Genomic DNA, 25259 nt, shown 5'->3' with positions numbered 1-25259 from the left:
TGAAAAAGATATATTAATTGAAAGAAAAAAAACTGTGTTGGACGAAACAAAAAACGAAGTTAGAGGAGGAAGGACGAGTCAGTGAGGAGGACTTTACACGACGAAATGAAAGTGCAGTTGACCAGAAAGCTGCAGTCTGCTAACTCAGGCGATTAAACTCTGTTTTAAGAGAGCGAGTGAGGCTGAAAAGGTTAGACGAAATAAACAAAGGGCAAAAGCAAAGAAATTTTGCGACGATTTTCACAAATACAGCGAGCAAGAGAAGTCTTGGAGGAGGCGTGTGTGGGAGGAGCCAGACTTTGTGACGTCACCGATGGGCGGGGACATAACGTTTCAGTGCTCTGAGTTGGCAGATATGTGGGCGGAGACAAACATATGGGCGGGTCGGGAGCCTCAGAGCACTGTCGAGAGTGAAGGGGATGGGCGGGGCCACGCCCGTGATGTCACACATATGGGAGGAACTAACTTCTCGCCTCATTTACTTCCATTATACATCACTTCCTGAGCCGCTGCCATTGCTACACGGAGGTCCGCGGGGCGAGGAGCGAAGGAGCGCGGCGGAAAAGGCGCTGCGGGACCCGGTTCATGGCTCAGTCTGCTAATGGCGTGGACCACGAACCAGCCAGCAAGAGGCTTCACTCCAGGTTAGGGGCTGTGTGTTGGCGTATGAGGGTGTCTCAGTGTGTGTTTGTTTCTCTGAGTCTACAGCAGGGCCACGCGGACCTCCTCCCGCGGACGGACTGTGTGTGTGTGTGTGTGTGTGTGTGTGTGTGTGTGTGTGTGTGTGTGTGTCTCGAGACGGAGTTCGCGCCTTCTCGGCCGCCGTCTGTTCGCATTGCTGAGGATTTGCACGAGACGTCACGTGGAACAAAATTACTCTTCTAAGTTCTATTCGTCTGACGCCCCTGTTCAAGGCGACTTACACTCTCTTAGACAATCAACATATACTGCTTTTACACTGATTTACCCGAACGTATCAGTTCAGGCTGCGTAGTTCATTCACCATCGAGTAGGTGCGCTGCAGCACGTGACGGGATTCGAGCCAACAGCCTTCTTCAGCTCGGCAGGTGACAGCCCTAGCCGGTGCGCCCCCTGCTGGCTCACCGTGAGGATCACGAAAAGGGAAGAGGAGGCCGTTAAGGGAGCAGGGAGCTCAGCGTGGGGTTCGCGACTCGCCCAGGGTGTGACTTTGAAATTCTGCCTCGGCAGTTCGCAGCCCGTCTTCACCCAAACCAGGAACTGCATGCCTGTCTGTAACCCCGACCTCCACCCTCCCTCTTGAGTGTGTGTGTGTGTGTGTGTGTACACACAGAACGGGTGGCACGACACAAAGGGACGTTGTCCAAATGGGGATTTTCTTGACAGCAAAGGTGACATCGCAGTTAAAGCCACCTCCGCTCACCATTGTGTGCCGCACCGGGGGGCTGCCGGGAATGCTCAACGCCCCCGGGACTTGTGCATCGATATTCGATGGCCTTCCCAGAATGCCGTGCTTCCGAAGTTCAGTGAAGGCTGCTTTCCTTTTCCTTTCCACGTCGGGCGGTTGTCTGCACGTGTGGAACCATAAAACCTAAAGTGATGGCTTAGGCTTGTCGAACCTGAGCCGAAGGCGCTGGTGTTTGACTTGTTCCGGATGAGCGCCAGCGCAACAGGGGCCACGGGCGCTGCTGTCTGGTGATCTGAGGGCTCTAGGTTTGAAAAGCCATCCCGCTGTAGTGCCCTCGGTCAAGGTTGTGGTCTTAGGTGCTGCTGATACGTCAACTCTTTGTGACCGCAGGTTTGTTCTGCAAACTTCTGTCCTGCACTTGTGTCCATGGTCACGGTGATCGAGTCCGTTCATCCGGTTGCTGCTCATCCTCTTTTCCTCCGTCTTCGTGAAGCATCGCCGCCTTCTCCAGACACTCTACGCGATCTTCTCGTGATGTGTCAATCAACGATGAGCGCAATCTTTTTCTTGGTCCTTCTAATCACGATTTCACCCCGTTCATTTCCCTACATCTCCATGTTGTGCTTAAATGTCTCCTCCGGCACCACAGTTCAAAGGAGTCCATGTTTTCCCTGTTCTTCAATATTGATCTTTGACATCCTTGTAGGATTATTGAAAAAAAGTACAGACTGAACATTTGTAATCTTAGTACTTGTGGATGCATCATCATATGAGGATCTTCTCCAGATGTTTCTCCGCCAAATGCTGGTCTCAGCATGTGTCTGGGCTCTTGGATCAATGACTGATCACAAGAGGCGAAAGTTTAGAGTTCTGGTTCCGTTTGATCCGCAGTCCATTGGTTTGTTTCCCTGCCTTTCCACGGTGTCCTTAAAGTTCTCCTCCAGCACCATGCTTCAAAGTCTGCTGGCCTGCATGAGTAAAGTCCTCCGTATAAATGGGTCACTCGTTGTTTTTACGTTGCTTGTAGAAGTCCAGTAGTGTAACCCTACTTGCACGAAGGTGTGAAGTGTATGCAAAGCCTCATTTGCATATTCCTACCATTGCATACCAGCCGCGTTGGTTCAGTCCACGTACAGGTGTGCCTGATGGTTGGTAAGTTCACACCCCCCGCTCCGCTAAGCGTGTACGTTTAGGTCCCGGTGTGAACGGGGTTCTGTTTGTGAGAGTGTGGCCTGAGAATGTCGCCTGCCATGGCGACCATGGGCAGAGTGGTATAAATAAAGGTGTGTTAGAGAAGTAACGTGAACAACTTGACACCCTTGTGCTATTCTCTTTACTTTGCAGAGCATATTGCATTTATGCATTTAGCGGACACTTTTCTCCAAAGCGACTTCCAATGAACTCTATGTAGTGTTATCAGCCCACACACCTTATTCACTGCAGTGACTTACACTGCTAGATGCACTACTTGCACTGGGTCGCTCATCCATAAATCAATGAAACACACTCTCTCTGTGTCACTCACACACTATGGAGGAACAGCATGTCTTTGGACTGTGGGAGGAAACCCACGCGGAGACGAGGAGAACATGCAGACTCCACACGGACTGAGCGGGGATCGAACCCACGTCCTCTCACGCCACCCGGGCACTGAGAGACGGCAACGCTACTTGCTGTAGCACCGTGCCGCCCGCACGTATTAGTGTTGGAAGAAGTGGCAAAAGGCTTCTAGATGGATTATTGGTACCCCTCGTTGTGATTTATAACATGGTGTGGATACAGTAGATTCTGTGTGTGTGTGTGAGTGAGATGCGCAGACACTAGGGAAGAAATAAGGAATTCCATTATAAGGAATGGACTGCGTGCTGGTGCGGCGGGGAGTCCTAGTGTCTTGCGGATCGTGGGCTGTGGGTTCGAACCTGGCTCTGTGTGGAGTTTGCATGTTCTTCTCATGTTCTTGTGGGTGCTCTGGTTTTCTCCCACAATCTAAAGACATGCATTTCAGGTTAACTGGTGACGCTAAATTGCCTTCGGTGTGTGTGTGTGTATGTGGGGCTACCCTGTGATGGACTGACATCCTGTCCAGCGTGTTCCCTGCCTTAAGTGCTATGCTCACGTGACAGGCCCTGGACCACCGTGACCCTGCATTAGACAACGGGTGACTGATGATGGATGGATTATACAGAGAAAGATGGTGAGGGGAAATGGTCAAAATTACATATTTATTATTTTTAATTCAGCACTGAGCTGAATAAATTGACTCTGCACACTGCTTGCTAGTCAGAAACCCTGTGCGTGGGTCGGGGTCCTGCTGGGGTCTGGGAACTGAAGATCTTAAGGGTCCGATGAAAGGAAGACGGGAGGTGGATGTTCCAAGCGCGTGGTAAACAAGGGCCGCATTGCCGTTTGGCCGAGCAGGCCCTACATTAAAAATTCAAATCACGGGCCACTTCCTGCAGAAGACAGTGCTTTGCATTAATAAGAATGGCAGTTATTGTTTTGTCAAAAAGTGGCGGGAGGGGAACCAAGAGCAGGCCCGCGAAACCCCCTCCCCGTGAAACTCCGGTCACCGTGACGACTTTGAGCGGGCGAGCGCGCCATCTCCTCCTGACCGCACGCGCGTAATTGCAGAGGGGTTTTCTCCAAATGGTCCGACTAGAGCCGCAAGCCAGAGCTGCGAGGATTGGGCGCGGCCACTAACGTGTGCAATGCGCCCCCCACCACCAACTCTGCCGCCTCTTCTCTGCTCTGGACCAGAACCGCCTCTTCTGCTGGACCTTGAGGCTCCTTAACCCACAGAACTTGGACTAGAGATGTTTAATTGTTAAAGTGCAACACGACCGTTCAGTGTAGAGCAGTAGGTGGCGTGGCGGTTACAGCCATCACCTCGTAATTCCAAGAGCCCAGGTTCGAATTCCTGCTCCCAGTTGAACACCCTTGATCGAGGCTGAATTGATACAGTGAAAATTACCCTGCCGTATAAATGGGTAAATCGTTATAAGCAGCTTAGTGTACGAACCTCTGTCGCTTTAGAGAGAAATGTCAAATAAATTAATCAATGCCATTAATGTCCATACCATCATCAGATCATACAGGAAATAGTTTACTATTTCTGTACTCTTAAGCGTATGTCCACAGCACTGATTCATTTATGCTAAAGAACTTCCTGAAGTTCAGAATGCTGATTTTTTTTCCTCTTTTTCTCTTTCTTTTTTCCCTCCTTCTCAATATAAGAAAATCCCTATAATTTACACCAATGTCACTTTGTGGGAAGGCTGGTTTAGTGGTTTTCTGGAAAGGAGGAATCCCTGGTGTTAGCAAACAGTTTACTAAATATTCAGTGTACTGTGTTTTTATGGTTTAACTGCAAAATAAAATCAGTGAAGCACACATTTGAATGAATTGCCCATCCAAAGAATTGTGTGGAGATTATGAGATTAAGTGATTTTGCATAGTGGGAGGAAAATATTTCCCTTTTCAAAGAGTTTTTGTTCTTTGGCATGGAGGTAAAAAGGGATGCTTTATAAAATTAATTTCATCAGTATCAATGAGTCTAAAAAGTAGCGCCCCCCCCTTCTTTTCAGTGTTCTGATTTAATCCTCCCTGTTTGGTGCAGCGGGGTCAAGGCCATAATCTTTTGGATTTTGCTCGTTAAGTGGCGTTCTCCATAATCCTGTTGGTTTGAAACCCTTGGTGCGACCTTTATTCTGGATTATATTTCCAGGGAGTGTAATCTCTTGGCAGTCTGCAGCCGTGACCATCTGGTTGGCTGTGTTGGTTGTCATTCAAAACACTTTGTGTTGTGAGCACATGCATTTTTTTTTTGAAGTAGAAAAACCTGTTTTGAGTTATAAACGCTCAGACTAACAGACGAATGAGCGAGCAAGGTATTGATGAAGGCTCGGTCGCTTTAGTTGGCTTCCCTTTATCCACGGTGAACTTTGCGGAGCCCTCCGCAGATGATGGAAGAAGTGTGATATCCTGACCCCGCGGCCCTTCCGAAAAGATGCCTTCCGTGAGCTTGTCTCACGGTTGGCGTGATGACAAGCCGAGTGATTTGGTGAACATTGTCGTGTTGTACACTGCTGCCGTTTCTCAAAGCGTTCCGCCCAGCAGCAGTGGAAATGATCAGTCCTAAAACCGATGTCATGCTGTGAGTTTTCACAGTCAAAATCATACAAAATAGAAATTGCTGCTTGATTTAATGCTGGCCTACAGACCTAGATCAACTGGGGCTTTGCTTTACACTCAGTTCTCCTTTTTGCATTTTCGTGCTACTCTTATAGGTCTAAAATTGATAACGTACAAATGTTTAATTAATTTTAGCATTTGTGCGACTGTTACCAGTTCGACATGCTGGTGCAGCGAGTAGTCCGGCTGCCTCGTAGCTCCTGGGCCTTGGGTGTGGAGCAGGCTCAGTTCCTCCTCGTGTTTGTGTGGGTTTTCCCTGGGTGCTCCTGTTTCCTCCCACAGCCCAAAGACATGTTTTGGGTGAACTGAAGTTAGATTGATCTGTGTGTGTGTGATCACTCTGTGATGGACTGGCGTCCCATCCAGGTGTTCCCTGCCTCATGCCCTGTGCTACCGTGATAGGCTCTGGACCACTGTGACCCTGCACTGAACAAGTAGTTGTTGACAATGGATGGGTGAACAAGTGATCCGTGGCTTTGAACATTCAGATCTACCTGTTGTTTGTCCATCACTGCAAAGCGAAAATGCTGGGAAATTGCATGTAAGCTCCACGTCCGCAGGTGACTTTGACGTACGACAGCATGTGCTCTACAGCAGCACACCAACATCCTGAGCTGAAACATCATGATTACCCGCAAGCCATTACTTGTCCTTTCTATTCCTCTTTCTTGTCTTCCATTACAGCTGGTGGAGCTTTGAGATGCTTTTAAACGTGCTTCATTTAAAACCACTGAAGAGCTCAAGTTCTTCTCCGAATGAAAGGACCAGGTGGTGATAAAGACCCCAACAAGAACAGGGTTTCTCAGCTGGAGCAGTGCTGTGGATGACATGGATGTAAAACGTGAACTTTTGTCTCCCTGATTTTTGGGTTTTTGCCGCCATCCCAGCGCCATCTCCCTCATCCTAGAACACGGTGGTGCAATTTTGGAGGTCCAGAGAACTTCTCTTGAGAGATGAGTTGCCTGGGATGAGCTCGTTTAGATGGGACTACCAGTTTCGCACATTGAAGCTCCTTTTTTTTTTTTTTCCCTGTTCTTTTGGTCAACCTCATGGTCTCTGTCCTCATCGGAGCCCCTTATATCTGCTCTGAGTTCTCATTAGATCTCGTGTAGCCACGCAGGAGGGTACAAGTCCCGGTGGTCCTGACCTGGTCGGGTTTATTCGCCGTGGGCGAGCTGCCTCCATCTTTTATTTAAAGATGTTTTTGTTCTGCTTCATGTTATTCGGCCAGCTTTGCAAGAATTCATGTGTTCTGCCAGACGCGGCTGTGGTTACATGATGTTTTTTCTGGTTTTGGACTGTGTTGGGTGTTTTTGGGAGCCTGTCTCTCAGAGGTGGAATTAGGATAAGCAGAAGCACATTTTGCTTAGTGGTTTTTTTTTGGTACAAATATTGATTTTCATTATTCACAGTGCTTTTTAATATTCAGTCAGTCTTGTTTGAAGGCACGTGCATTTCAGCTCCGTAAGTCTTTGGTGTAAACCCGGGAGACTCGAGGACAGCGGTGTGTCATATTTCATGTTTTGTGAGCTGGGACACGGCAACTGATCAGAAACGTGCCAGATACGTTGTACTTCTCTTCGAAATGAAGCGCAAACACATTACGCCGCATATCTTATTACGTTCTTAAGGTGTTTTGAGCCGAGGTTGGCTTTCCACAACGCCCAGAAAAACAGTGCACATGCTTTCTCTGTGAACCAAGGGGAAGGAAGTAATTCGCTGACATTTGGAGAACAGTCGAGGCGCACCTTCCGAACGCCCCAGCCGGAGTGCGGTTGCCATGGAGACCCAGCAGAAGGCCACAGGGGTTGCTCTGTTTTCCCCGAGAAGAAACGTTCCGGTCGGTTTTATGCGGAAAATGATAGAGAACAGCCCTGCGGTGTCCGTGCCAAAGTCTTGGAGCATTAAATCAGCTGGTGTTACTGTAACAAAATATTTGAAGAGCATTTAATGTCAGATGGGCTAAAATTGCGCCGCTCTTGGCGAGGGAGCAGGGCGGCAATAACCTTATCCCAAAGATGTGTTGAGTCTTGCGGCCGACGTCTGTGCTTGTCCACAGTGGACACATCTGCCTTTGATGGCTCCTGCTGAAAAGATGGGGCAGAAAGTGTGAATATTATGTGCTGGAAGTCACAGTGTGGTGCGGAGAAGCACGTTAAACTGCAGAATAAAGTCTGAAAATGCTCAGGATCTTTATAGCAGGAAGGTCTACAGTTTTGCAATCAAACTTGAGGCTTTTCAGTAGGAGGAAGGTACGGGAATATGGAGTTTCTGAGGATTTAGGCAGTTCTTACCCAGTGGACTTAGAGTTTGAGGCCAGCGTTTGCGATGAGATTGGCTTTCAGAGGAGCGCGAAGAACAGCCAGCAGGTATTGTCTCTTGTTTGTCCGGCGTTTCCGTGCGAGAGGTGCTGGCGGTGGAGTTAGTGGGAATCGTGTCAAGGAGGGTGGTGTGCGTTTTTGGAGAAACGTAGGAATTGCCTCGGTGGTGGTGGTGTACAGAAAGTTCATGAGATCACTGCCTGTGTCTTTCACTCTGTGCTCATGTTTGATGCTAGATGATCTTCATTTCATTGCAAATTTAAGGCTCTTTTACATTTGCAGTTATTCTTACCAGGGTAATGTACATGTTGATGTACTAGATTTAGCCAGATAGACGTCACAGATGGCGTTTCAAGTCAAAAAGCTTTTTGTCCAAGTGTGTATCTCTGTCCCAAAACATCTGATATAAACATCTCATCCAAGCCACTGCACAGAGTATGAAATTCCCCATATGCAAGCTGAATGACCACAAAACAGGCAAAAATACTGTTTTATTGAATAATAAGCTTCTTATCGGCTATTTATTTCCATAAGCAATTGTTGTGGTTCTTTTTACAGGACCCCATTATAAGGGATGAGTGTATTAGGTTGTGGATCAAAGTGATCCTGTATTGGACAAGCGGTTTTTGCGCTTGATGGATGGATGGATTTTGTGTGTGAAGTATTTTCTTTTTAATGCACAATAGACATTTGGAAAGTGTGTTCCAAATGCAGGATTTTTGCCGGAATGCTTTGTGTTTTTGCTGCCGCAACAATGTGGAGTCCTTCTGCCTCCCCCACCCAGACGATTGCATCCAAAGTGGCTTATAGTTGTAACCGTTTACAAAGTGAGCATTTCACTACAGCAGCTGAGGTTAATTGCACTACTCATGAGTACAATAGAACTTGAACCAGCAGCCTTCACGTGAACCACTTCACTTCCCCTTCACACCCTCTCACATTTGACTCTCCTTCCAGGGTGGAGGCCTCCTGTATGGACCTGGCTCTGGAGGGAGAGAGGCTCTGCAAGGCCGGCGACTTCAAGGGGGGCGCCGCCTTCTTTGAGGCAGCCGTCCAGGTGGGCACCGAAGACCTGAAGACGCTCAGTGCCATCTACAGCCAGCTGGGCAATGCCTACTTCTACCTGAAGGAATATGGCAAGGCGTTGGAGTACCACCGACATGACCTCACTCTAGCCAGGTAGCGTTTAGAAACGTTGCTGTAATGTACAGGATCAGCCAAAAGTTTGACACTCTTTGCTTCTGTTCACGAGGCATTGGGTTGACGAGTCCGATCCGAAGATGGGCTGCCGTATCTTCTCGGGTCTTCTGCAGCTGCTCCTGGAGATGTGGGACACTTGTGTGTTTTTGCTTTCGCTCTCCTGTCCAGTTCCTCCCGTAGATATTGCCTGGGTGCACTCAAACTTTTGACTGACAATATTTGTCATGGCATTTGCAGCCAATCTAATCATGTAGCACTTTTGATTCACTTCCATTGTTGCCTCCACCCCACTTCAGTTTTTGGCAGAAGGTTATGTCCCTGGTTTGCTTTAAAAAAAAAAAGAAAGACATTTGCTAATGCATAGAATATTACATATTTTTCTTTGCTTTACAGCATATCCAAGGACTGTAAGAGTGAACATCTACGATACTGTAGAATTACCATGATCCTCCTCCTATGTGCAGTGTATAATCAGGCTGCCTTGATGCAGACCGAAGACCGACATCTGCCAGTGTCAACACCTCATCTCCTCTGTAGTTCCGGTTCTGTAGTCTAAACACAGAATTCTGGGTGAATGAATGGCGCGGTGCGAAGGCCAGCTGGGCGTGCCTGATTGTGATGAGTGGACATCTTTTTTGCCGGCGCCGCTGGTCAGGCCCAATTCGCGTTACCAACAATAGCCGGCTGAGGTCACTCTCTGACTCACGTTTGCCTCTGAGCATCTGGTTCCCATTACCACTGTGACCATCCACGTGGCTCTGCAGAAATAGCTTTTTAATGCTTGTTTCATATCTGTAATAATTTCTAATGGGTATTTTTAAAAGGGGGGAAAAAAAAAGCAGGTTTGACCTAACGTGTGCTAGGAGTCTTTTGACCTGAGCGTTCACTGGGACTGGCAGAAGCTGTTGGGTTTCTTCTCAGTTCCGCAAGGGTGTTGAAATGTGCTTTTTTTTTTTTTTTTTTTTCTTTTTTCATCCCCGGAGTGTTCAGAAAGTGACATGCAAAGGGAAGTTAGTCTGACCCTTGTGTATATAATGGAAACTTTTTTTCTTTTTTTTTCTTTTTAGAACGATAGGGGACAAGATCGGGGAAGGCAAAGCCAGTGGAAACCTAGGGAACACTCTCAAGGTCCTGGGGCGCTACGACGAAGCAGTGGTGTGCTGCCAGCGGCACCTGGACATCTCCAGAGAACAAGGGGATAAGGTGAGGGTGCCAGGCTTGTGCCTCCTCTTCTCGAACCCTGCTAACCCTGACCCTAAGCTCTCAGTTACCGGGGCAGGTCAAACGGTGACCCTCCTTCATGCTTGTTTTCTGTCGTAGTTCATTTAGCTCTCAATACTGCAGAAGACTTCACTCCAGCTCTGTGGCCCTCATGCGGTAACTTGCAATACTTACAATGACACCATTACCGTAGCCAAATGCCTTCACTAAAGTATAGCTGTTCATACCACGTCCGAACCAAGGCAGACCATTAAGAATCATAACTTGTCCCAGTGATGCTCAGCAGGAGCTGTTGGTCTTGTTATGCGTTTAAGCCCTTTTTTCTAATGAAGTAAGCTTCATGTGAGACCTCTAGTGACAGCAAGGATAATCCGTGTGTCCACAAATGGTCCAGGAATAAGGTTGCTGGCATCCAGGAGAAGCTGTTCCTTTAGTGGTCGATTGGCTTGGATCAATATAAGGAACCATATTTGGTCCCTATGGGGGAATCGGTGAGTACTTTACGCTTCCTGCTTGACCGTTCCATCTGTGTCGGATCACTAGGTAGGAGAGGCGAGGGCACTGTACAACATCGGCAACGTGTACCACGCCAAGGGCAAGCAGCAGTCTTGGGGCTGCAGCCAGGACCCGGGGGACCTACCTCCTGAGGTCAGGGAGACGCTGGAGAAGGCCACCATGTTCTACGAGTGAGTGTCTCCAACACGAGTACCTTCCCTGGCTGTCAACTGCTGAAATGTCCATGAGGGGTGGGCAGCCAGCTGGCCTTGGATTCCTGTCCCAGTCTTAACGGCTGTTTCAGCTCTCTTTCCTCATGTATTTACACTAAACAAAAAATGTGAACATGCCTAATGTTGAGATGGAGAATACTAAACCATATTAACCAACAGCTGTATAATCTGAATGCATTTGAAATTTTGGATGCGCACGTTGCCATTGAGAAGCTGGCTGTTGGTCAGTTATCGCACATTATAGGTATGTGAATTATAATAATTAGCAGGAAATAGCACCGGTCTTTTCAGAGTCAGCGAATTGGTAGGAGAGGACAAGAGACATGCTTGAGATTTGTTCACATATATGAATATTGCGCTCTGAATTATACGTAATATCGTCATCTCCTCAAGGAGCCTTGCCCCCCCCCCCCCCGGACATTTAACTGAAGTAAAGCTGAAAAGGTGCTAATTTGGTGCCCCCGCAGCACCAGTGCGTATTGCGAGGTGTTCGCTCCATTTGCAGTCAGTTAACCCCTGGGATCCCCCAAGGCACAGACCTCTGGAGCATCTCCTTCAGCGCACCAGGTCTTCGCTCATTAGCACGTAATTACACGGCCCTCTCCTCCTATAGTGGCTCTTCGACGCCACACTAGTACTTCATTAAGCAGTCGATGCTTAGGAGAGGGAGACGTCCCACAGCAAGAGAAAAAGAGGAATACCCCCGGGCAATTGGCACGATAGCCGTCAGCCGTGCCGCACGCGTGTGGTTCTGAAAGCAACAATTGAATTCAGCTCGATTTCAGCTGAATAATTTCCCATCTCGGTAGGCACTGAGTGAATGCTCTTTCATGTTCTTCAGGAAAACTGTTCAGAGAGATTAGTGTCAGAAATGCCCAGTAATAATGGGGAAAAAATGTGAAAACCTGGCTGCTGTTTCTTTTCGTCTTGCACCCTAAAGATGCTTGTGGAGGTTTGATTTAAATTTTTAAATAGTCTTTACATGCATTTTTACCTCTTTTTCACAGTTCTTAGGTGTCCTCTTTTAACACTCAACACTCATACCATCCAAGTAGGGGCTATATGTGTAGCCCCCTGCTAGCCAACAAAGGATTAGCACTTGATCTCTTGCTACAGCCCAGTGAAAGTGCCACACTCCTCCACCTTTAACCACTTGTGGGTCCTGCTCACAAGCAGTTCGAAATCAAAAGCTTGTAGGTTCTCTGTTTTGGCTCCACTGTGATGGGATTAGCCTCTTTTGTCCCTCACGGCTGCTGAATCCCTTTCACAATTCAAGAAGGGTCCTAAAACGCATCTCTTTCAGACTCTCTTGACCTCATGGCGCCTTCTTAAATAGCTTCACACGATCTCATTGGTGTTTCTGTATTTAAAGCTCTTTTACTCTGGGTTTTATGTAACTTTGGCAAAAAGCATCTGCTAAATGAACACATGTAAATGTTTGAGAAGTGAGTGGGAGAGAGACCTTGGGAAAGGCAGGTCATTTACTGTCTCCTGAGGCAGTTACAGATTGTTAGTCTGCCATGAAACTCAAAACCCGGATCCCAACTGTATGGCACACGCGCTCACGCTATTGTTGTCGTGCTTCGACCATCAGAATGAACCTGTCCCTGGTGAAGGAGCTCGGCGACCGGGCCGCCCAGGGGAGGGCGTTCGGAAATCTGGGGAACACCCACTACCTGCTGGGAAATTTTGTGGAAGCCATCAAGTTCCACCGAGAGGTGAGTGATGGTCCCTGTGTTAGGAATGAAATGTAGTATATCCCATGAGAGATGCTGTTGGCACACCACGGCACTTTTTGTTTTTTAGTAAACAGGTGTCAATATGGTAGGGTGATACTTTGAGTTACTGTGTCCCACAGCGATTGTCCATCGCCAAAGAGTTCGGCGATCGGGCAGCGGAGCGTAGGGCTTACAGCAACCTGGGCAATGCCCTCATCTTCCTGGGACAGTTTGATGCTGCCACCGAGTATTACAGGTAGGGAGGGGGCTCCTCCTGTTACATGGAAACAGAATATTCATAAAGCGAGGTGCACATTCTCCATAATCATGGGTCCTACCTGACCCCCACCCTCATCCCCCAATCCGGGACTCCTTTTCACTCGTGCAGGAAGACGCTGCAGCTCTCGTACCAGCTGAAGGACCAGGTGATGGAGGCGCAGGCCTGCTACAGCCTGGGTAACACCTACACGCTGCTGCAGCAGTACGAGCGCGCTGTCGACTACCACCTCAAACACCTCATCATCGCCCAGGAGCTCGCCGACAGGTGGGCCAGGCTTAGGTTCTCCTTCGGCTCTCTTCTTCTGTGCAAGAAAGACTCGTTCACCTTTTGTCCTTGTTGTTGTTTCGGTTTATGTCTTGCACTTTCCACACTAGCTTAACATTTCGTCCATCCGTCCACCGTCAGTAATGTCCAAATGAGGGTCGTGGGCAGCCAGTGCATTTCAGGGTAATCGAACACAGTCACATAAAAACGCATGCCTTTGGGCTGTGGGAGGAAACAAGAGCACCTTGAAGAAACCCTTGCGAACATGGGGAGGACGTACAAAGTCCACACACAGTGCCGTAACCACAGGCCCGGAGCTGCGAGGCACCAGTGCTACCTCCTGTGCCACCGTCTGAATCTGGTGTATTGTCTGGAGATTTGGGGCTCAGGCCATCAGAAGGGTATTCCATTTAGGTATTTCAACCTGTGACTTTTTTCTTCTCAAATGCTGCCTTTTGTGAGGGTGACTCGCTGTCTGTCGGTACCGGCAGGGTTGGGGAAGGCCGTGCGTGCTGGAGCCTGGTCAACGCTTACATGGCCCTGGGGAAGCACCGGCAGGCTCTGCCGTACGCCCGCAAGCACCTCGAGATCTCCATAGAGGTGAGACGCGCTCTCATTCTGGTGAACTTTTCGTCACAAGCACCCCTTGGAACCACCTCTTCTTCTCATCGAAGGCATGGAAGATATGCTCAGTGTGAAGGAAATTGCACCTATCAGCAAGTATGAACACACATTAAATCGACACACATTAATTTATTCCAGTTATTAATTTAGCTGATACTTTTGTCCAAAGGTCCTTATTTTTGGTTTGCATTCTGAGCTACTTACAGTGTTTTACCTGTTTATTCAGCAAGTAATGTTTACCGTGTCAGTTCAGGGTATGCACCATGATCAAAGGTACTGTAGCAGAAAGTGGGATTTGAACCTGGGGCCTGTCACTTGAAAGGTGATGTTGGCTCTAACAGTTATGCCACCTGCTGCCCTTTATGGATGGTTTTTAAAATTTTTTTTTTCATTCAAAACTTGGGCTCCACATCTTCTGTATCAGTGTTTACCAGAACCTCTTGTAGTGCCCCGTGTAACCGTTTACGCGCAGGGAAGCTGTCCTTTGATCTGGCGCTTGATGTGGTCGTTCATGTCCCGCGGGACTTGCGTGAACTCGTGAACCTGCTGCGTGAGAGCGATCGGCCCCATCGGGGCATTCCGTCTTCACTGATTGGATGCGACACCTCCGATCGCGGGCCACCTTCCAGAAGGGGGGGCTTCTTGCACGACTGCACTCTTACGTGGACTTCGGAGAGTCCGTTGACGAGTTCTGTAATGCATTTATTTATTCAAATGATGTGGGCAGAGGTGTCTATCTCATTTACCCAGGTTCATGGATGATAGGTGATCCTCGCCTGGTCATGATCGATTTAGGACGTTTAGAAATTGCGGCGACCCGGACTATTGACAGCTGCCTCGTTAACATTACTGTATTATTTTTCTAATGAGTTCAAATGTTTTGTCTTAATGCCTTATGACAACCGTTCCATCTGCTGTCCAATAACATCGCCCAACTGCACATTTGTCATTGTTTGAGTCTCAGTCGCTATTTAGGTGTCCAGTACCCATGGCGTTTTGCTTACAGAACTTTTCATTTGTGATTCTGTTCAAGCCACATTTGATGTAATATACTGTAAGACAAAAGCGAGTGTTCTGGTGGTGCTGAAGTGGGGGACAAAAGGAGACACCCTCTTTTCTTTTTGGTTGCACAGAAATGGGGTCCTGTGTTGTGCGTTTTTCCTTTTTTATTTATTTTAAAAAGGAACAAAACAGCTTAGGCTGAAATGTGGAATGGTGTCTTTGCAGATTGGGGACCGCGAGGGAGAGCTCACTGCCCAGATGAACGTGGAACAGCTGATGGAGACTGTGGGCATGGAGGAGGGAGATCTTTCATCCTGCGGGTCAGAGTTTGAGATTCAAGGTTGGTTTGAGATCAGTCTGAAATGTTCTTTGATACTTTTGAATTTGCAAACTTTTTACAAGTTTTCATCTTCCCCTATCCACTGCCTTCAATTTTCTCTTGTCTCACGCCCTCTACTGGCCGGAAACAAAACTGCACACACAAGCCGGACTGCATGATCGTTAATATTATTAACCCCTTTTTATCTGACTCCTTAATACTGTATAAGGTGACCTAATGTTAGATTATCAGTTATATATTGTAACTTATGATCGTTTACATCGCAGGCTATTTTTGCTGTAACAATTCAGGGTTCCTTATTCAAAACAGCGATGGCAAGGAGGGGGATTCAGAGCAATAAATTTCAGATCAGATTTCTACAGATTTTCCTGTAGAAAAGAACTGACTAAATTGTTCTGTTTTTTTTTTTTTGTATGTATAATAAAAGGATAATATACTGTAGATGGGAACAATACAATATAGGCTGCGTTGCATTCACTATTGGGCAATCATGATGTTACCCATCTTATTGTTTTATTATACATGTAATATTTTAAAATGCAGTAATTTCTGGTTAGTGCATTTGAAAAGTTAGAATAAATGTAAATCGTAAAAAATAAAATCTGAACGAACAACAATACTGTATAGTATTGAGGAGTTATGCGTTTCTTACCAAAGTTTGTTACTTGTCCCCTTAAGGACTTGGCAGCTATGAAAAACAATGTGATTCCCTGAGGGTAATTACAGGGTACTCGGTGGTCAAAGGCTCGGGGCACTTCTCATATCATTAGATACATCAGTTGAACCTGCAGAGTGCCTCTTGCAAGGATGTAATTCTGCTGGGTTCAGAATGTGGTCTCATTACCCTTGTAATCTTGTTTCAAGACCATCTCCTGCCTTTCTTCCTTTTGCAGGAGCGCGACCAAAGTTTGGCAAAACCAGCAGCACGGACAGCGTAGACCTGTGGAAATGCTCTTCAGAGAAGGTGACCGCCCACCATTCTTGCCTTTCATGTGGGATGCTGTGTGGTGGTCTTGAGTTCTGCTCTTGTGAAGTGGGTGCTCTTGAGCGCCTTCCTCAGGCCAGTGACTGTTAGAAAAGGAAGTTCATCATCCTGCCCCACTCCATTGTAACGTCTCGTCCTTTCCCCAGGGACAGAACGGAAACGGTCAACATCTGGACGACCCGTCCAGAAGGGGCAGGAACCATGTGACCGGACCCTCCAGGAGGAGGGGTTTCGCTGACAGCCCGTCGCTCGATGAGCGGCAGTGGGTGGACGGGAGGAACTCTCCGGTGGATGCTCAAGACATTGCTGTGCAGCTGCCTGCTCCCGTAAGCGAGAAACGCCATTGTTCTCTGGAATATCATCGGCCACCTTTATCCAAGATGACATAAAATTTACGTTTCTACACAAATCTGCTTACAGTGGTTTACCCATTTATACGGTTCGGTATTTTTTAGTGTTCGAGTTCAGGGCAAGTGCCTTGGATAAAGGTACCACTAAAAGAGTGGGGCTGTTAAAGCAGGAATCTTCTGATTCCACGGAAAGTGCTCTAAGCACTTTCACTTGCTGGCCGTATTTTTTGAGGAAAGATTTTTGTAGGGAGGTAACATTCCAAAACGGTAAAACTGACATCTATAGGTTCTCTTTGTGATCTTCAAGTTTGAAGGCAGCAGTGATGCTGTTTCTACTGTGGGAACTTTCATACCATTTCGAGAAAGAAGGGAAACCAGCTGAGACATTGAGAATGCACCATCCTAAGCCTCGCTTACCCTCTCCGATATGACCAGTGTCATTGAGAAGCTAGAATGTGTTTATGTTAGAGGCGAGTAGAAAGTAGTGTAGCGGCTAGAGCTCCTGCCTTGTACTCGATGGATTTGGGTACTAATCCCACCTCCTGCTATAATGCTCTCGTTCAAGGTACTTATCAAGACTCAAAGATTGAAACTGTCAGTGGTGACATGTGTGAAGAAACCTCAACTGGACCTACGCTAACACTTTCTGCAGCAGGTCTTTTAAAAACTACTACAGGACTGACTGGTAATGATTATTTAACCGTAAGGTTCATTAAACTGGCAGTGAGCACCAGGTGCGGCCAATCAGCCTGTGAAAGAAGAAACGTTGGACGTTGAGAGCCTGATGGAAAGCGTTGGAGTGCTCACCTTACCTTCGGAGGACTTGTTTTAGGATTTGGTGAGATGTGTGTTTTGAGTTAAATTTCTGGTTTGTGGTATGTCTTCTGTGTAGGTCTAAGTGCTGAAGATTGAGTAAAGACGTTGATTTTGCAAATATGGACTCTTGTCGGTAAAGTCTACATGAATTTCCACCAACAGAGCTCTTGAGTTAGATCAGTTTTTTAATGGGTGAATATATTGCCCACAAATAAATAAGGCGGCATTATTTTACATTAATCTAAGTTACCTTGAACAAATATACCAGCTCAATAATAGTTAATTATGATGAAGACTGCTTTCCCCTTTTTGCCTGGAATCGTCATCTTAACCACATTCCAGCAATTCTGTAGACATTTGTTTGATGGAACAAAAGTAATGCGGAAAATGCGTCATGATCAGTAATGGATGATTGACTGGAGTGGGTGAGTTTTTTTGTACTTTCATTGCATTGTCGCATTTAGTGAATAATCAGGTTTAGTTATGGAGGGGGGGGAAAGCAGTCTCGCTCCCATAATTCCCCCAGCATGGCTACATCAATTTAGGACTCCTCTTGCCATCCCCTGTCTTGACATCTCCTTTATAAAGTTAGAGCAGAAGATCTGATAGGTTCTGTATTTGGAGATCTTAGCCACTATGCTAGATTCTGTGATACAGGGGTTGATCTTGGGGAGAGGGGTCCAGACCCCCCCGCAGTAGGGTAAAAGAGGAGGATACAGGAGCTGAGAGACGTGACTCACTGGGGTTATGAGTAGTAGTAAAAAATATACGCATGCGTATATGCGTGTGAGTGTATGTAAAACCATCAAAGACTAGCAGGGCAGTTTGGGGTCGAGAAATGGGGTTCTGGTTTCTATAGAGACCGTGCTGTAAGCTAAAGCGAGCACCATCCTCCCTCCCTCTCTCTCTCTCTCACTCTGGATGACTGAACAATACAGGCAGCATTAGGAACCAGTCAGGGCGATCGAGGGGGAGGGGGAGCGGAACAAAGACAGGACTTCTTTGGGTATGAAGACGGGGAGAATAAGGACCCGGGGCTGACACAGTAAGGCAGTTGCGTGGTCTTTTTAGAACGGGGGGGGGGGGGGTCATCGTTGTTGTGAACTTTGAGGAGGGAACACTTTCTGGGTGGGGTGCAGGGCTGCTGAACCCTCTTACAGAGAGCCATCCATCGAAGGAGCAATTGTAGGAAGCGCAGCTCAAGCATGGCTCTGCTTGTGGCTCAAGACTGCACGGTTTTGGGCTTGAACTTGCAGCCTGAGTATAGCTTGGATCCGTAGCATGGTTCGGTGGTGAGTAGCGCGATCCGTGTGTGTACCGTTGCCTTGCTGCAGACCTCGTTTGAATCCGCCTGGTTGCCGAACGCGCTTCGAAAAGCCACGTGTAGCTTCCGAGGGCAGGGCGCTGAAAACGATCGGCTCCAGAGGCAAATGACCGCCTTGAACCGGAGCTCTTTAAATGCAATTACCGCAAGGACTCTATTAATACCTGACAGCGGATTAGTACACGTGTTGCTTTTAACACCAGCACTTAAAAAAAAAAAAAAAAAATACATCTCTTGTACTCCATTGTGTCTTTGTGCTCAGATGAATGAGCTGCAAACCCCACTCACAGTTTAGGGGACAAACACCCAGTCCCTGATTACAGAAATCACGTTATTTCTGTTTAATTGACCTTAAGTCAACGTTGTCAGTATGTTGCTAGGGTGATGCCGCTTTCATCTCTGGCAGGGGCCAGACCCCTCCAGAACTCGACTGCCTCTGCCTTCTTCAGCATTCAATGTTATCAGTTGTTTATTGACCCAGACTCCTATTTTTTGCAGCAGATGTGTTGCTCTAGGACTTTCTCTGGATTTGGTGTGTTTCTCTTGCGTCACAATGTTTCTTTAAATAGATGAAACCACACTGTGTATGGGGGTTTTTTTCTTTTTCTCTTTTTTTAAAAAAAAACCCTCCCCGGTGGCTTGCTGTGGCACTGAACAAACTTGAGAGGGCAATGAGTTGTCCGTGTGAGTCAGAGCATCTGAAAAGGATCGGTGGCATATATTAAACCATAGGGAATTCACCGGAAACTTCGCTGCCTCTCGAGTTTTGCGTCAGCGATGCATACAGTTGACTTTAATTGTAGCAATTATTCTCACACTTCTTACTCTTAGCAGGCATGCGCTTATCGCTTTCGGTCAGCATTTTGTGAGTTAGAGGCAAGTCAGTTTTTACGTCGACTTTCGATGGAAAAGCGCATTAAAAATTGCAAATGAAACGTTCGGCCCGGGAGCAGATAGCGGTGCGACTGCGGGCAAATTGGACTCCTTGAAAGAGACCGTACCGGTGATGTGGACATACAGCACCCGGACTGTTGTTGGCAGCTCGTGCTGATCCGTACACCGGTTTACGCACCTGTGCCGGACCCTGCTGATCCAGTTCGAGACCGATCGATACCAGTGATCGGAGCAATGCTTACGGCCTTAACCTGGTGAGCCAAGATTTTCCCAGCCAGACCCAAGATGCTAATTTGCGGTTTAGAGGATTATAGCTTATAAATCGTAGCTTAGTTTAGGGCAGGTGTGCCAAATGAATGGGTGTTTTGACAGAGAACAGCATTAGGTGGCTTTTGAGGGTGGAAAAAAATCAGTCATCGGGAAGCGGCCTAAAGGGTGAATTGTTCAACCCTGCAAGAGTCAGGTGACCGTTAAGTAATCGCTTGCGATCCGGGATACGGGGAAAATCTGTCAAGCCTTTGATGGTCGTAGGAGGTTTGCTCACCTCTGGCTTAGTGTATTGAGGAGAAAAAAAACGGAGCGATAACGTGAGGTCTCTGAGGAGGCGTGTGTATACAAGGCAAATAATTCGGCGTGAGAAAGCTGTCGGCGTTCGTGACGATGAGCGCGCGGGGCGGAGTGGTCCGGGCAATTTTTATCCTCCTGATCCGCCGCGTTGCCGGTTTTCAGAAACTGGGCCGAGACCCGTCCGACGAGGACTGCTTCTTCGACCTCCTCAGCAAGTTCCAGAGCAGCCGCATGGATGACCAGAGGTGCTGCCTCGACGAGCCCCAGAACGGGGAGCGGGGCGGCGTCCCCGCACCCTCCGTGAACGACGGCGTAGGTGAGGAGCCTCCCCGTTTCCCTCCGCCTGTTTTCTGGGGGGTTAGGGGATGGGAGCAGGAACTGCTTGGAAGTTGAAGGTCAAACCGTATCACCGTAAGTTTCCAACTGATTGAACAGTGTGCTGTTGAGCCCTTGAGAAAGCGCAGTATTTTCATATTTGGCGAAATGTTTTTCTAATGCCCACCCCTTCCCCACCTCCCTGCACAAGCAGACAGTTCCCTCATGACCTCGCCGCAGACGGAGGAGCTCTTTGACCTAATCGCCAGCTCCCAGAGCCGACGTCTCGATGACCAGAGGGTCAGCGTCGGCAACCTGCCAGGCCTCAGGATCACCCACAACAACCTGAACAACCTGGGCCACCTGTGTGGTGACGGTGACCCGCAGGAGCCTTCGGACGACTTCTTTAACATGCTTATCAAGTGCCAGGTGAGCCCATCCACCCCACTTGGCCCTGAAATGTCTTCATCTCTACTCCAGCAAATCCTGCGTCTGTGGGCTGAATCAAATTGTGTGGGGAAAAATGCGACGTGTTGGTGCCTCACAACTCCTGGATTGTGGTTCGAATCCATCTCAGTCTGTGCAGAGCTTGCGTGTTCTTTCCGTGATCACGTGGGTTTCCTCTCATAGTACAGAGACATGTTTCATGTGTCTTTAGGGGGTGGGTGGGTGTGTGTGTTTGTGCGATTGTGCTGTGAAGAAGTGCCAACCCTGTCCAGGGTGTACCCTGCTTCTTCTCCTTGCTGGACCAACTTTGAACTGAGCCAATGGTTGATATAAATGGAACAAATGGCATTCTGTAAAAGTAACACATCTTTTTTTTTTCCCCAGGAATTTAAACCTTAAGGCGATTTTCTACAAATAGACACAATAAACACTTTACTACTGGTGGGAAGATGTACACAGATCTTCACATGAGCTATTAAATTGGAATAGGAGCTATTAACTCAACTTGACTGCAAAGTGTGAAGACATAACGCACAAAGACAATGCTTAATGATGCATTTGAAACTGTTGAATTAGGTCCTATGTTTGTTTGTTTGATTTAGCTTTATTAAGCCAGTAGTAATATGTTGTTGTGCTCTGTACCAGATTGTTCTCACAGTTTAAAAATAAAAAAGGAAAGAAAATCACCCAAAGAATAAATTTTCCTTTGCTGGGAAAATTTAACATTTAATCTGTCTGGTAATTTGTATGAATGCTATCTTTGGATGCTGGACTGTTCATACAGTGGTTGTTGATCACGTTTTGAAAATACTGCAGTTTTTGTCCTTGTGTTGTCTTTATCGATAACGTATTTACATTTATTTGTTTAGCAGATGCTTTTCTCGAAAGCAACTTTCTATCAGCCCACACACCTTATTTACCAAGGTGACTTACACTGCTGTATACACTACTTACAGTGGCTCACTCATCCCTACATCAATGGAACACACACTCTCTGTCACTCGCGCACTATGGGGGAACCTGAACAGCATGTCTTTGGACTGTGGGAGGAAACCAGAGCACCCGGAGGAAACCCACGCAGACACCGGGAGAACATGCAAACTCCACGCAGACTGAGCGGGGATCGAACCAGTGTCCTCTCGCACCATCCAGACACTGTGAGGCAGCAGCGCTACTCGCTGTGCCACCGTGTCGTGTTGCCGTTTTGTTTTAGTTCCTGTGTTGCTCTGATCGGTGTTGCTGGTCTTGCTAATAACTTTAATAAAACAGTTCTTAGTTAAACCACTCGCTCACTATCGATAACCAATTGTCCAGCTGGGGGTTGCAGTCGCCCTGTAGGCTGGACACCAGTCTGTGGCAGACAATTAGACACAGAGTTTATTACGCCAATAAATCTGCTCTTAGAAAAGACTTTGTGTGTGTTGGTGTCTTCTAAGGGTAAAGCTAGCACGTTGTCGGAGGGTGCTTTCTACTCTTTAATTATTATCAAATTAAACTTGCGTTTCCATCTTCACACATGCTGTCTTCCTGTATAATCATCTTTTCCTGTTTCCTCCCAGTTGCTGTATGTCCCTTAACCATATTTTACCAGAACTGCTCGGTGAGATACTTCTCTGTTTGGTCTCAGCCTTCTTCTCCCTCACCGATTTGTCTCTCTCCCTAAAGTCCTCCAGGATAAATGACCAGCGGTGCTCCCCTCCCGACCCAGGCTCCCATGCACCCACGGTACCAGATGAGGACTTTTTCAGCCTGATCCAAAGGGTGCAGGCCAAGCGCATGGACGAGCAGCGGGTTCACCTGCCCTCGGACGAGCAGGGCGAGGCCGAACCCGAGCCGAGGGCCTCCAGCTAGAACTCGGCTCTTCCCAGGTTCCGTAGCAGCCCTGGGACCTGTTAACACCGCAACACCTTTGTGATTGGTTCTGTGTCCATGTACTGTGCTGGAGTGGGTGATTGAGCAAGAGTGGGAGTGGGTGTGTGCGAGAGTGAGCGCAATTCTTACAAGTGGCTAACAAGGAGTCTTGGTTCAAACCATAAGTTGGGAAGTTTCGCGTTCACGTCACTCGGTACTAGTCACGCCGGATACCTCTTCTGATACAGAAAGAAAAGCATCACCCTAAAGGTATCAAAATCAGGGAAAGCTTAAAACATTCCTCACAGCCTCCGAGTGCGAGACACACTTAACTCGCCCTGTTTGCCTTATTTTTTCATACCATTCCTTGGGTTCATATTTGGTTGTAAGTGCTCTTTTGTGGACTGCATTACTGAATATGAAAGCTTGCTTGTAAGATTCAGGTGCTCTGGTTGATCGTATTATTCAGCAGGCAGCGGTGAACTCTGGGTTAGGGGATTGGTTTTACTGCATTTTCCAGCTCTTTGTCCCGCTCGGCGCTTCTCCCAGCGGGATTCGGGTCCGTCGCAGCGGCCGCATTGGCGCGGGGCCCCCCCCCGGTTGTGGAAACATTTGGATGTGCTTCGAGTGTTGGCATACATTCCCTGCATATATTCATGCACACGTAAAGCATGCGGTGTTCTGTTGGAATCTCCACGGCGGACTTGCAGAAAACAATCTTAATTTTTCTAATTCCTGCTGTGATTTTGCAGGGAGTGGTTCCTTTTGTAAGCTAGTTGAAAAACATGCAACAGTTACTGTGAAATTCTGTAAGTCTCTTCAGATGTAAATTCTACAACCGGTTGCCATTAAAAATCATTTTGTTCCGTCATCCATAACAAATGGAGCTACTCTCCCAATTTTCATACACGTTACACGCTTGTAATGTGCGCTTTTTATGCCAGTTCTGACGATGGTTCGTATGGAAAATTGGACCCATTTTGAATGTACATTTGCAAAAAAAAATCTGCAGAACTTCGTGTTGGTGTAGAACAATTGAATTTGGAAAAAAAAGGTGGAATTTTAAAAAAAAAAAAAAAAAAAAAAAAAAAAAAAAAAAAAAAATTGCACTACTAATGACCTTGTATAGGAAAAAAAAAACATTTTCTCAAACATTTCTATAAACTTGAGTATGTACAAATGTACCTTTTCCAGTGATAGCCGAGAGCTAGCTGCTCCCAACGCCTCCGACTCCGAGCCAATTGCCTTTGGCGCACCAATTCGGGTACGTTGTGATTGGTCGGCTAGCTGTGCCATGTGACTGCCGTATGCCAAGATGATCCTGCACCACCAGCCAGCACCACTAGGGGGCAGTAGCTTTACAACAGTATACTCTTATTGTGCTAACAAAGTACCAAATGAATAAAAGCACACGCTGCTGATGTGCAACCATTTAATTTGTTATTCAGTTGTAGTTCAGTATCGTCAGTATGAATTGTAGTTTTGATTTTTAAACGCTATAGGAACGACATTTGCTAATCAGTTACGAACGGCTTTTAATGTCACAGTTGTCCTTTTTCTTTACTTGAATTAAGAAATGTGCCCTTTTATTTTGACTAACAATTAAGCACTTTAGTGAAAAGTATTGTGCACATAACGTGATTTGTAATGGACAAAACCACATTTTGGAACAGGTCGCTGGACCCTCAGAGAGTACTAAATTGTTTTTGTCAAAGTTTAATTTTAAACGTACACCTCGGTTGCATAGCATTGTAAGACGTTTGGTGCCTTGTACTCATTTTCCATGTACTATTTTGATATGGGGTTCCTGGTTGTATTTTAAAGAAATGTTGCCATTCCAAACAAATGCATTTCTTGTCTGATCTCCAGCGTCAGAGGGGAGCTGGAGCCGAAACAAATCGGTACGCTTTTTACGTTACATTCATCTGTACATAATGCTTAGTATTTATGTTCCATTTGTGGACATGGGAACCTCATCTCTGCTTGTAATAAAAATCTTGTGTAAAACATTTTTGTTTTGCAGGTTTTTTTTTTCCACCCCCCTTTTAAAAACGAAACTGTTAAAAGCGCACTTTAAGTCATGGCCGATCGTGTTTTCTCTGGCCTTGATGTTGATCCCTAGATGTGAACTACATTTTATTTGTCCAACTTTACAGTCTTGGCTTAGTATACCGAACTCCTTATTTTATTACCTTTTTCTAGCCTGGTAATTTTTACTGTGTCAATTCAGAGCACTTGTAACGAATTTTGTAATTGTGTAAAGTCTTACGTTGTCACTGTACACTCCAGTATTCTCAGTGTGGCAGTGTCCTGTGTGCCATAATCTCACTATGACATTGTGCCAACATTTATTTCAAATCACAAAAGAAGTGGACCGTTCACACATCTTATATTTTGACTTAATACGCTGACACTTTTCTCAAAACACTAGGTT

The 25259-nt window shown here is 46.9% G+C and overlaps 1 protein-coding gene across 1 annotated transcript; it reads left to right on the top strand.

The window, feature by feature from the left end:
* Nucleotides 1-517: 517 nt before the first annotated feature.
* On the top strand, nt 518-23924 carry LOC108927222 (G-protein-signaling modulator 1-like). The gene is made up of 14 exons (XM_018740359.2): nt 518-644; nt 8857-9078; nt 10167-10302; nt 10864-11006; nt 12643-12766; nt 12907-13022; nt 13155-13310; nt 13802-13910; nt 15162-15276; nt 16170-16240; nt 16408-16587; nt 20375-20528; nt 20742-20956; nt 22640-23924. The coding sequence occupies exons 1-14, from the start codon at nt 586-588 to the stop codon at nt 22823-22825; spliced, it is 1986 nt and encodes a 661-aa protein (XP_018595875.1). The 5' UTR covers nt 518-585; the 3' UTR covers nt 22826-23924.
* Nucleotides 23925-25259: the final 1335 nt, after the last annotated feature.

Source organism: Scleropages formosus, chromosome 6 (assembly GCF_900964775.1).
Source record: "Scleropages formosus chromosome 6, fSclFor1.1, whole genome shotgun sequence".
Lineage (NCBI taxonomy): Eukaryota > Metazoa > Chordata > Actinopteri > Osteoglossiformes > Osteoglossidae > Scleropages > Scleropages formosus.
This window is presented reverse-complemented; position numbering and strand designations above follow the sequence as displayed.

Coding starts and splice junctions, on each gene's coding strand:
- LOC108927222 (XM_018740359.2), top strand. CDS start 586: ATGGCTCAGTCTGCTAATGGCGTGGACCACGAACCAGCCAGCAAGAGG. Junction 12,767..12,906: donor CCATCAAGTTCCACCGAGAG/GTGAGTGATGGT, acceptor TGTGTCCCACAG/CGATTGTCCATCGCCAAAGA. Junction 13,311..13,801: donor GCCCAGGAGCTCGCCGACAG/GTGGGCCAGGCT, acceptor CGGTACCGGCAG/GGTTGGGGAAGGCCGTGCGT.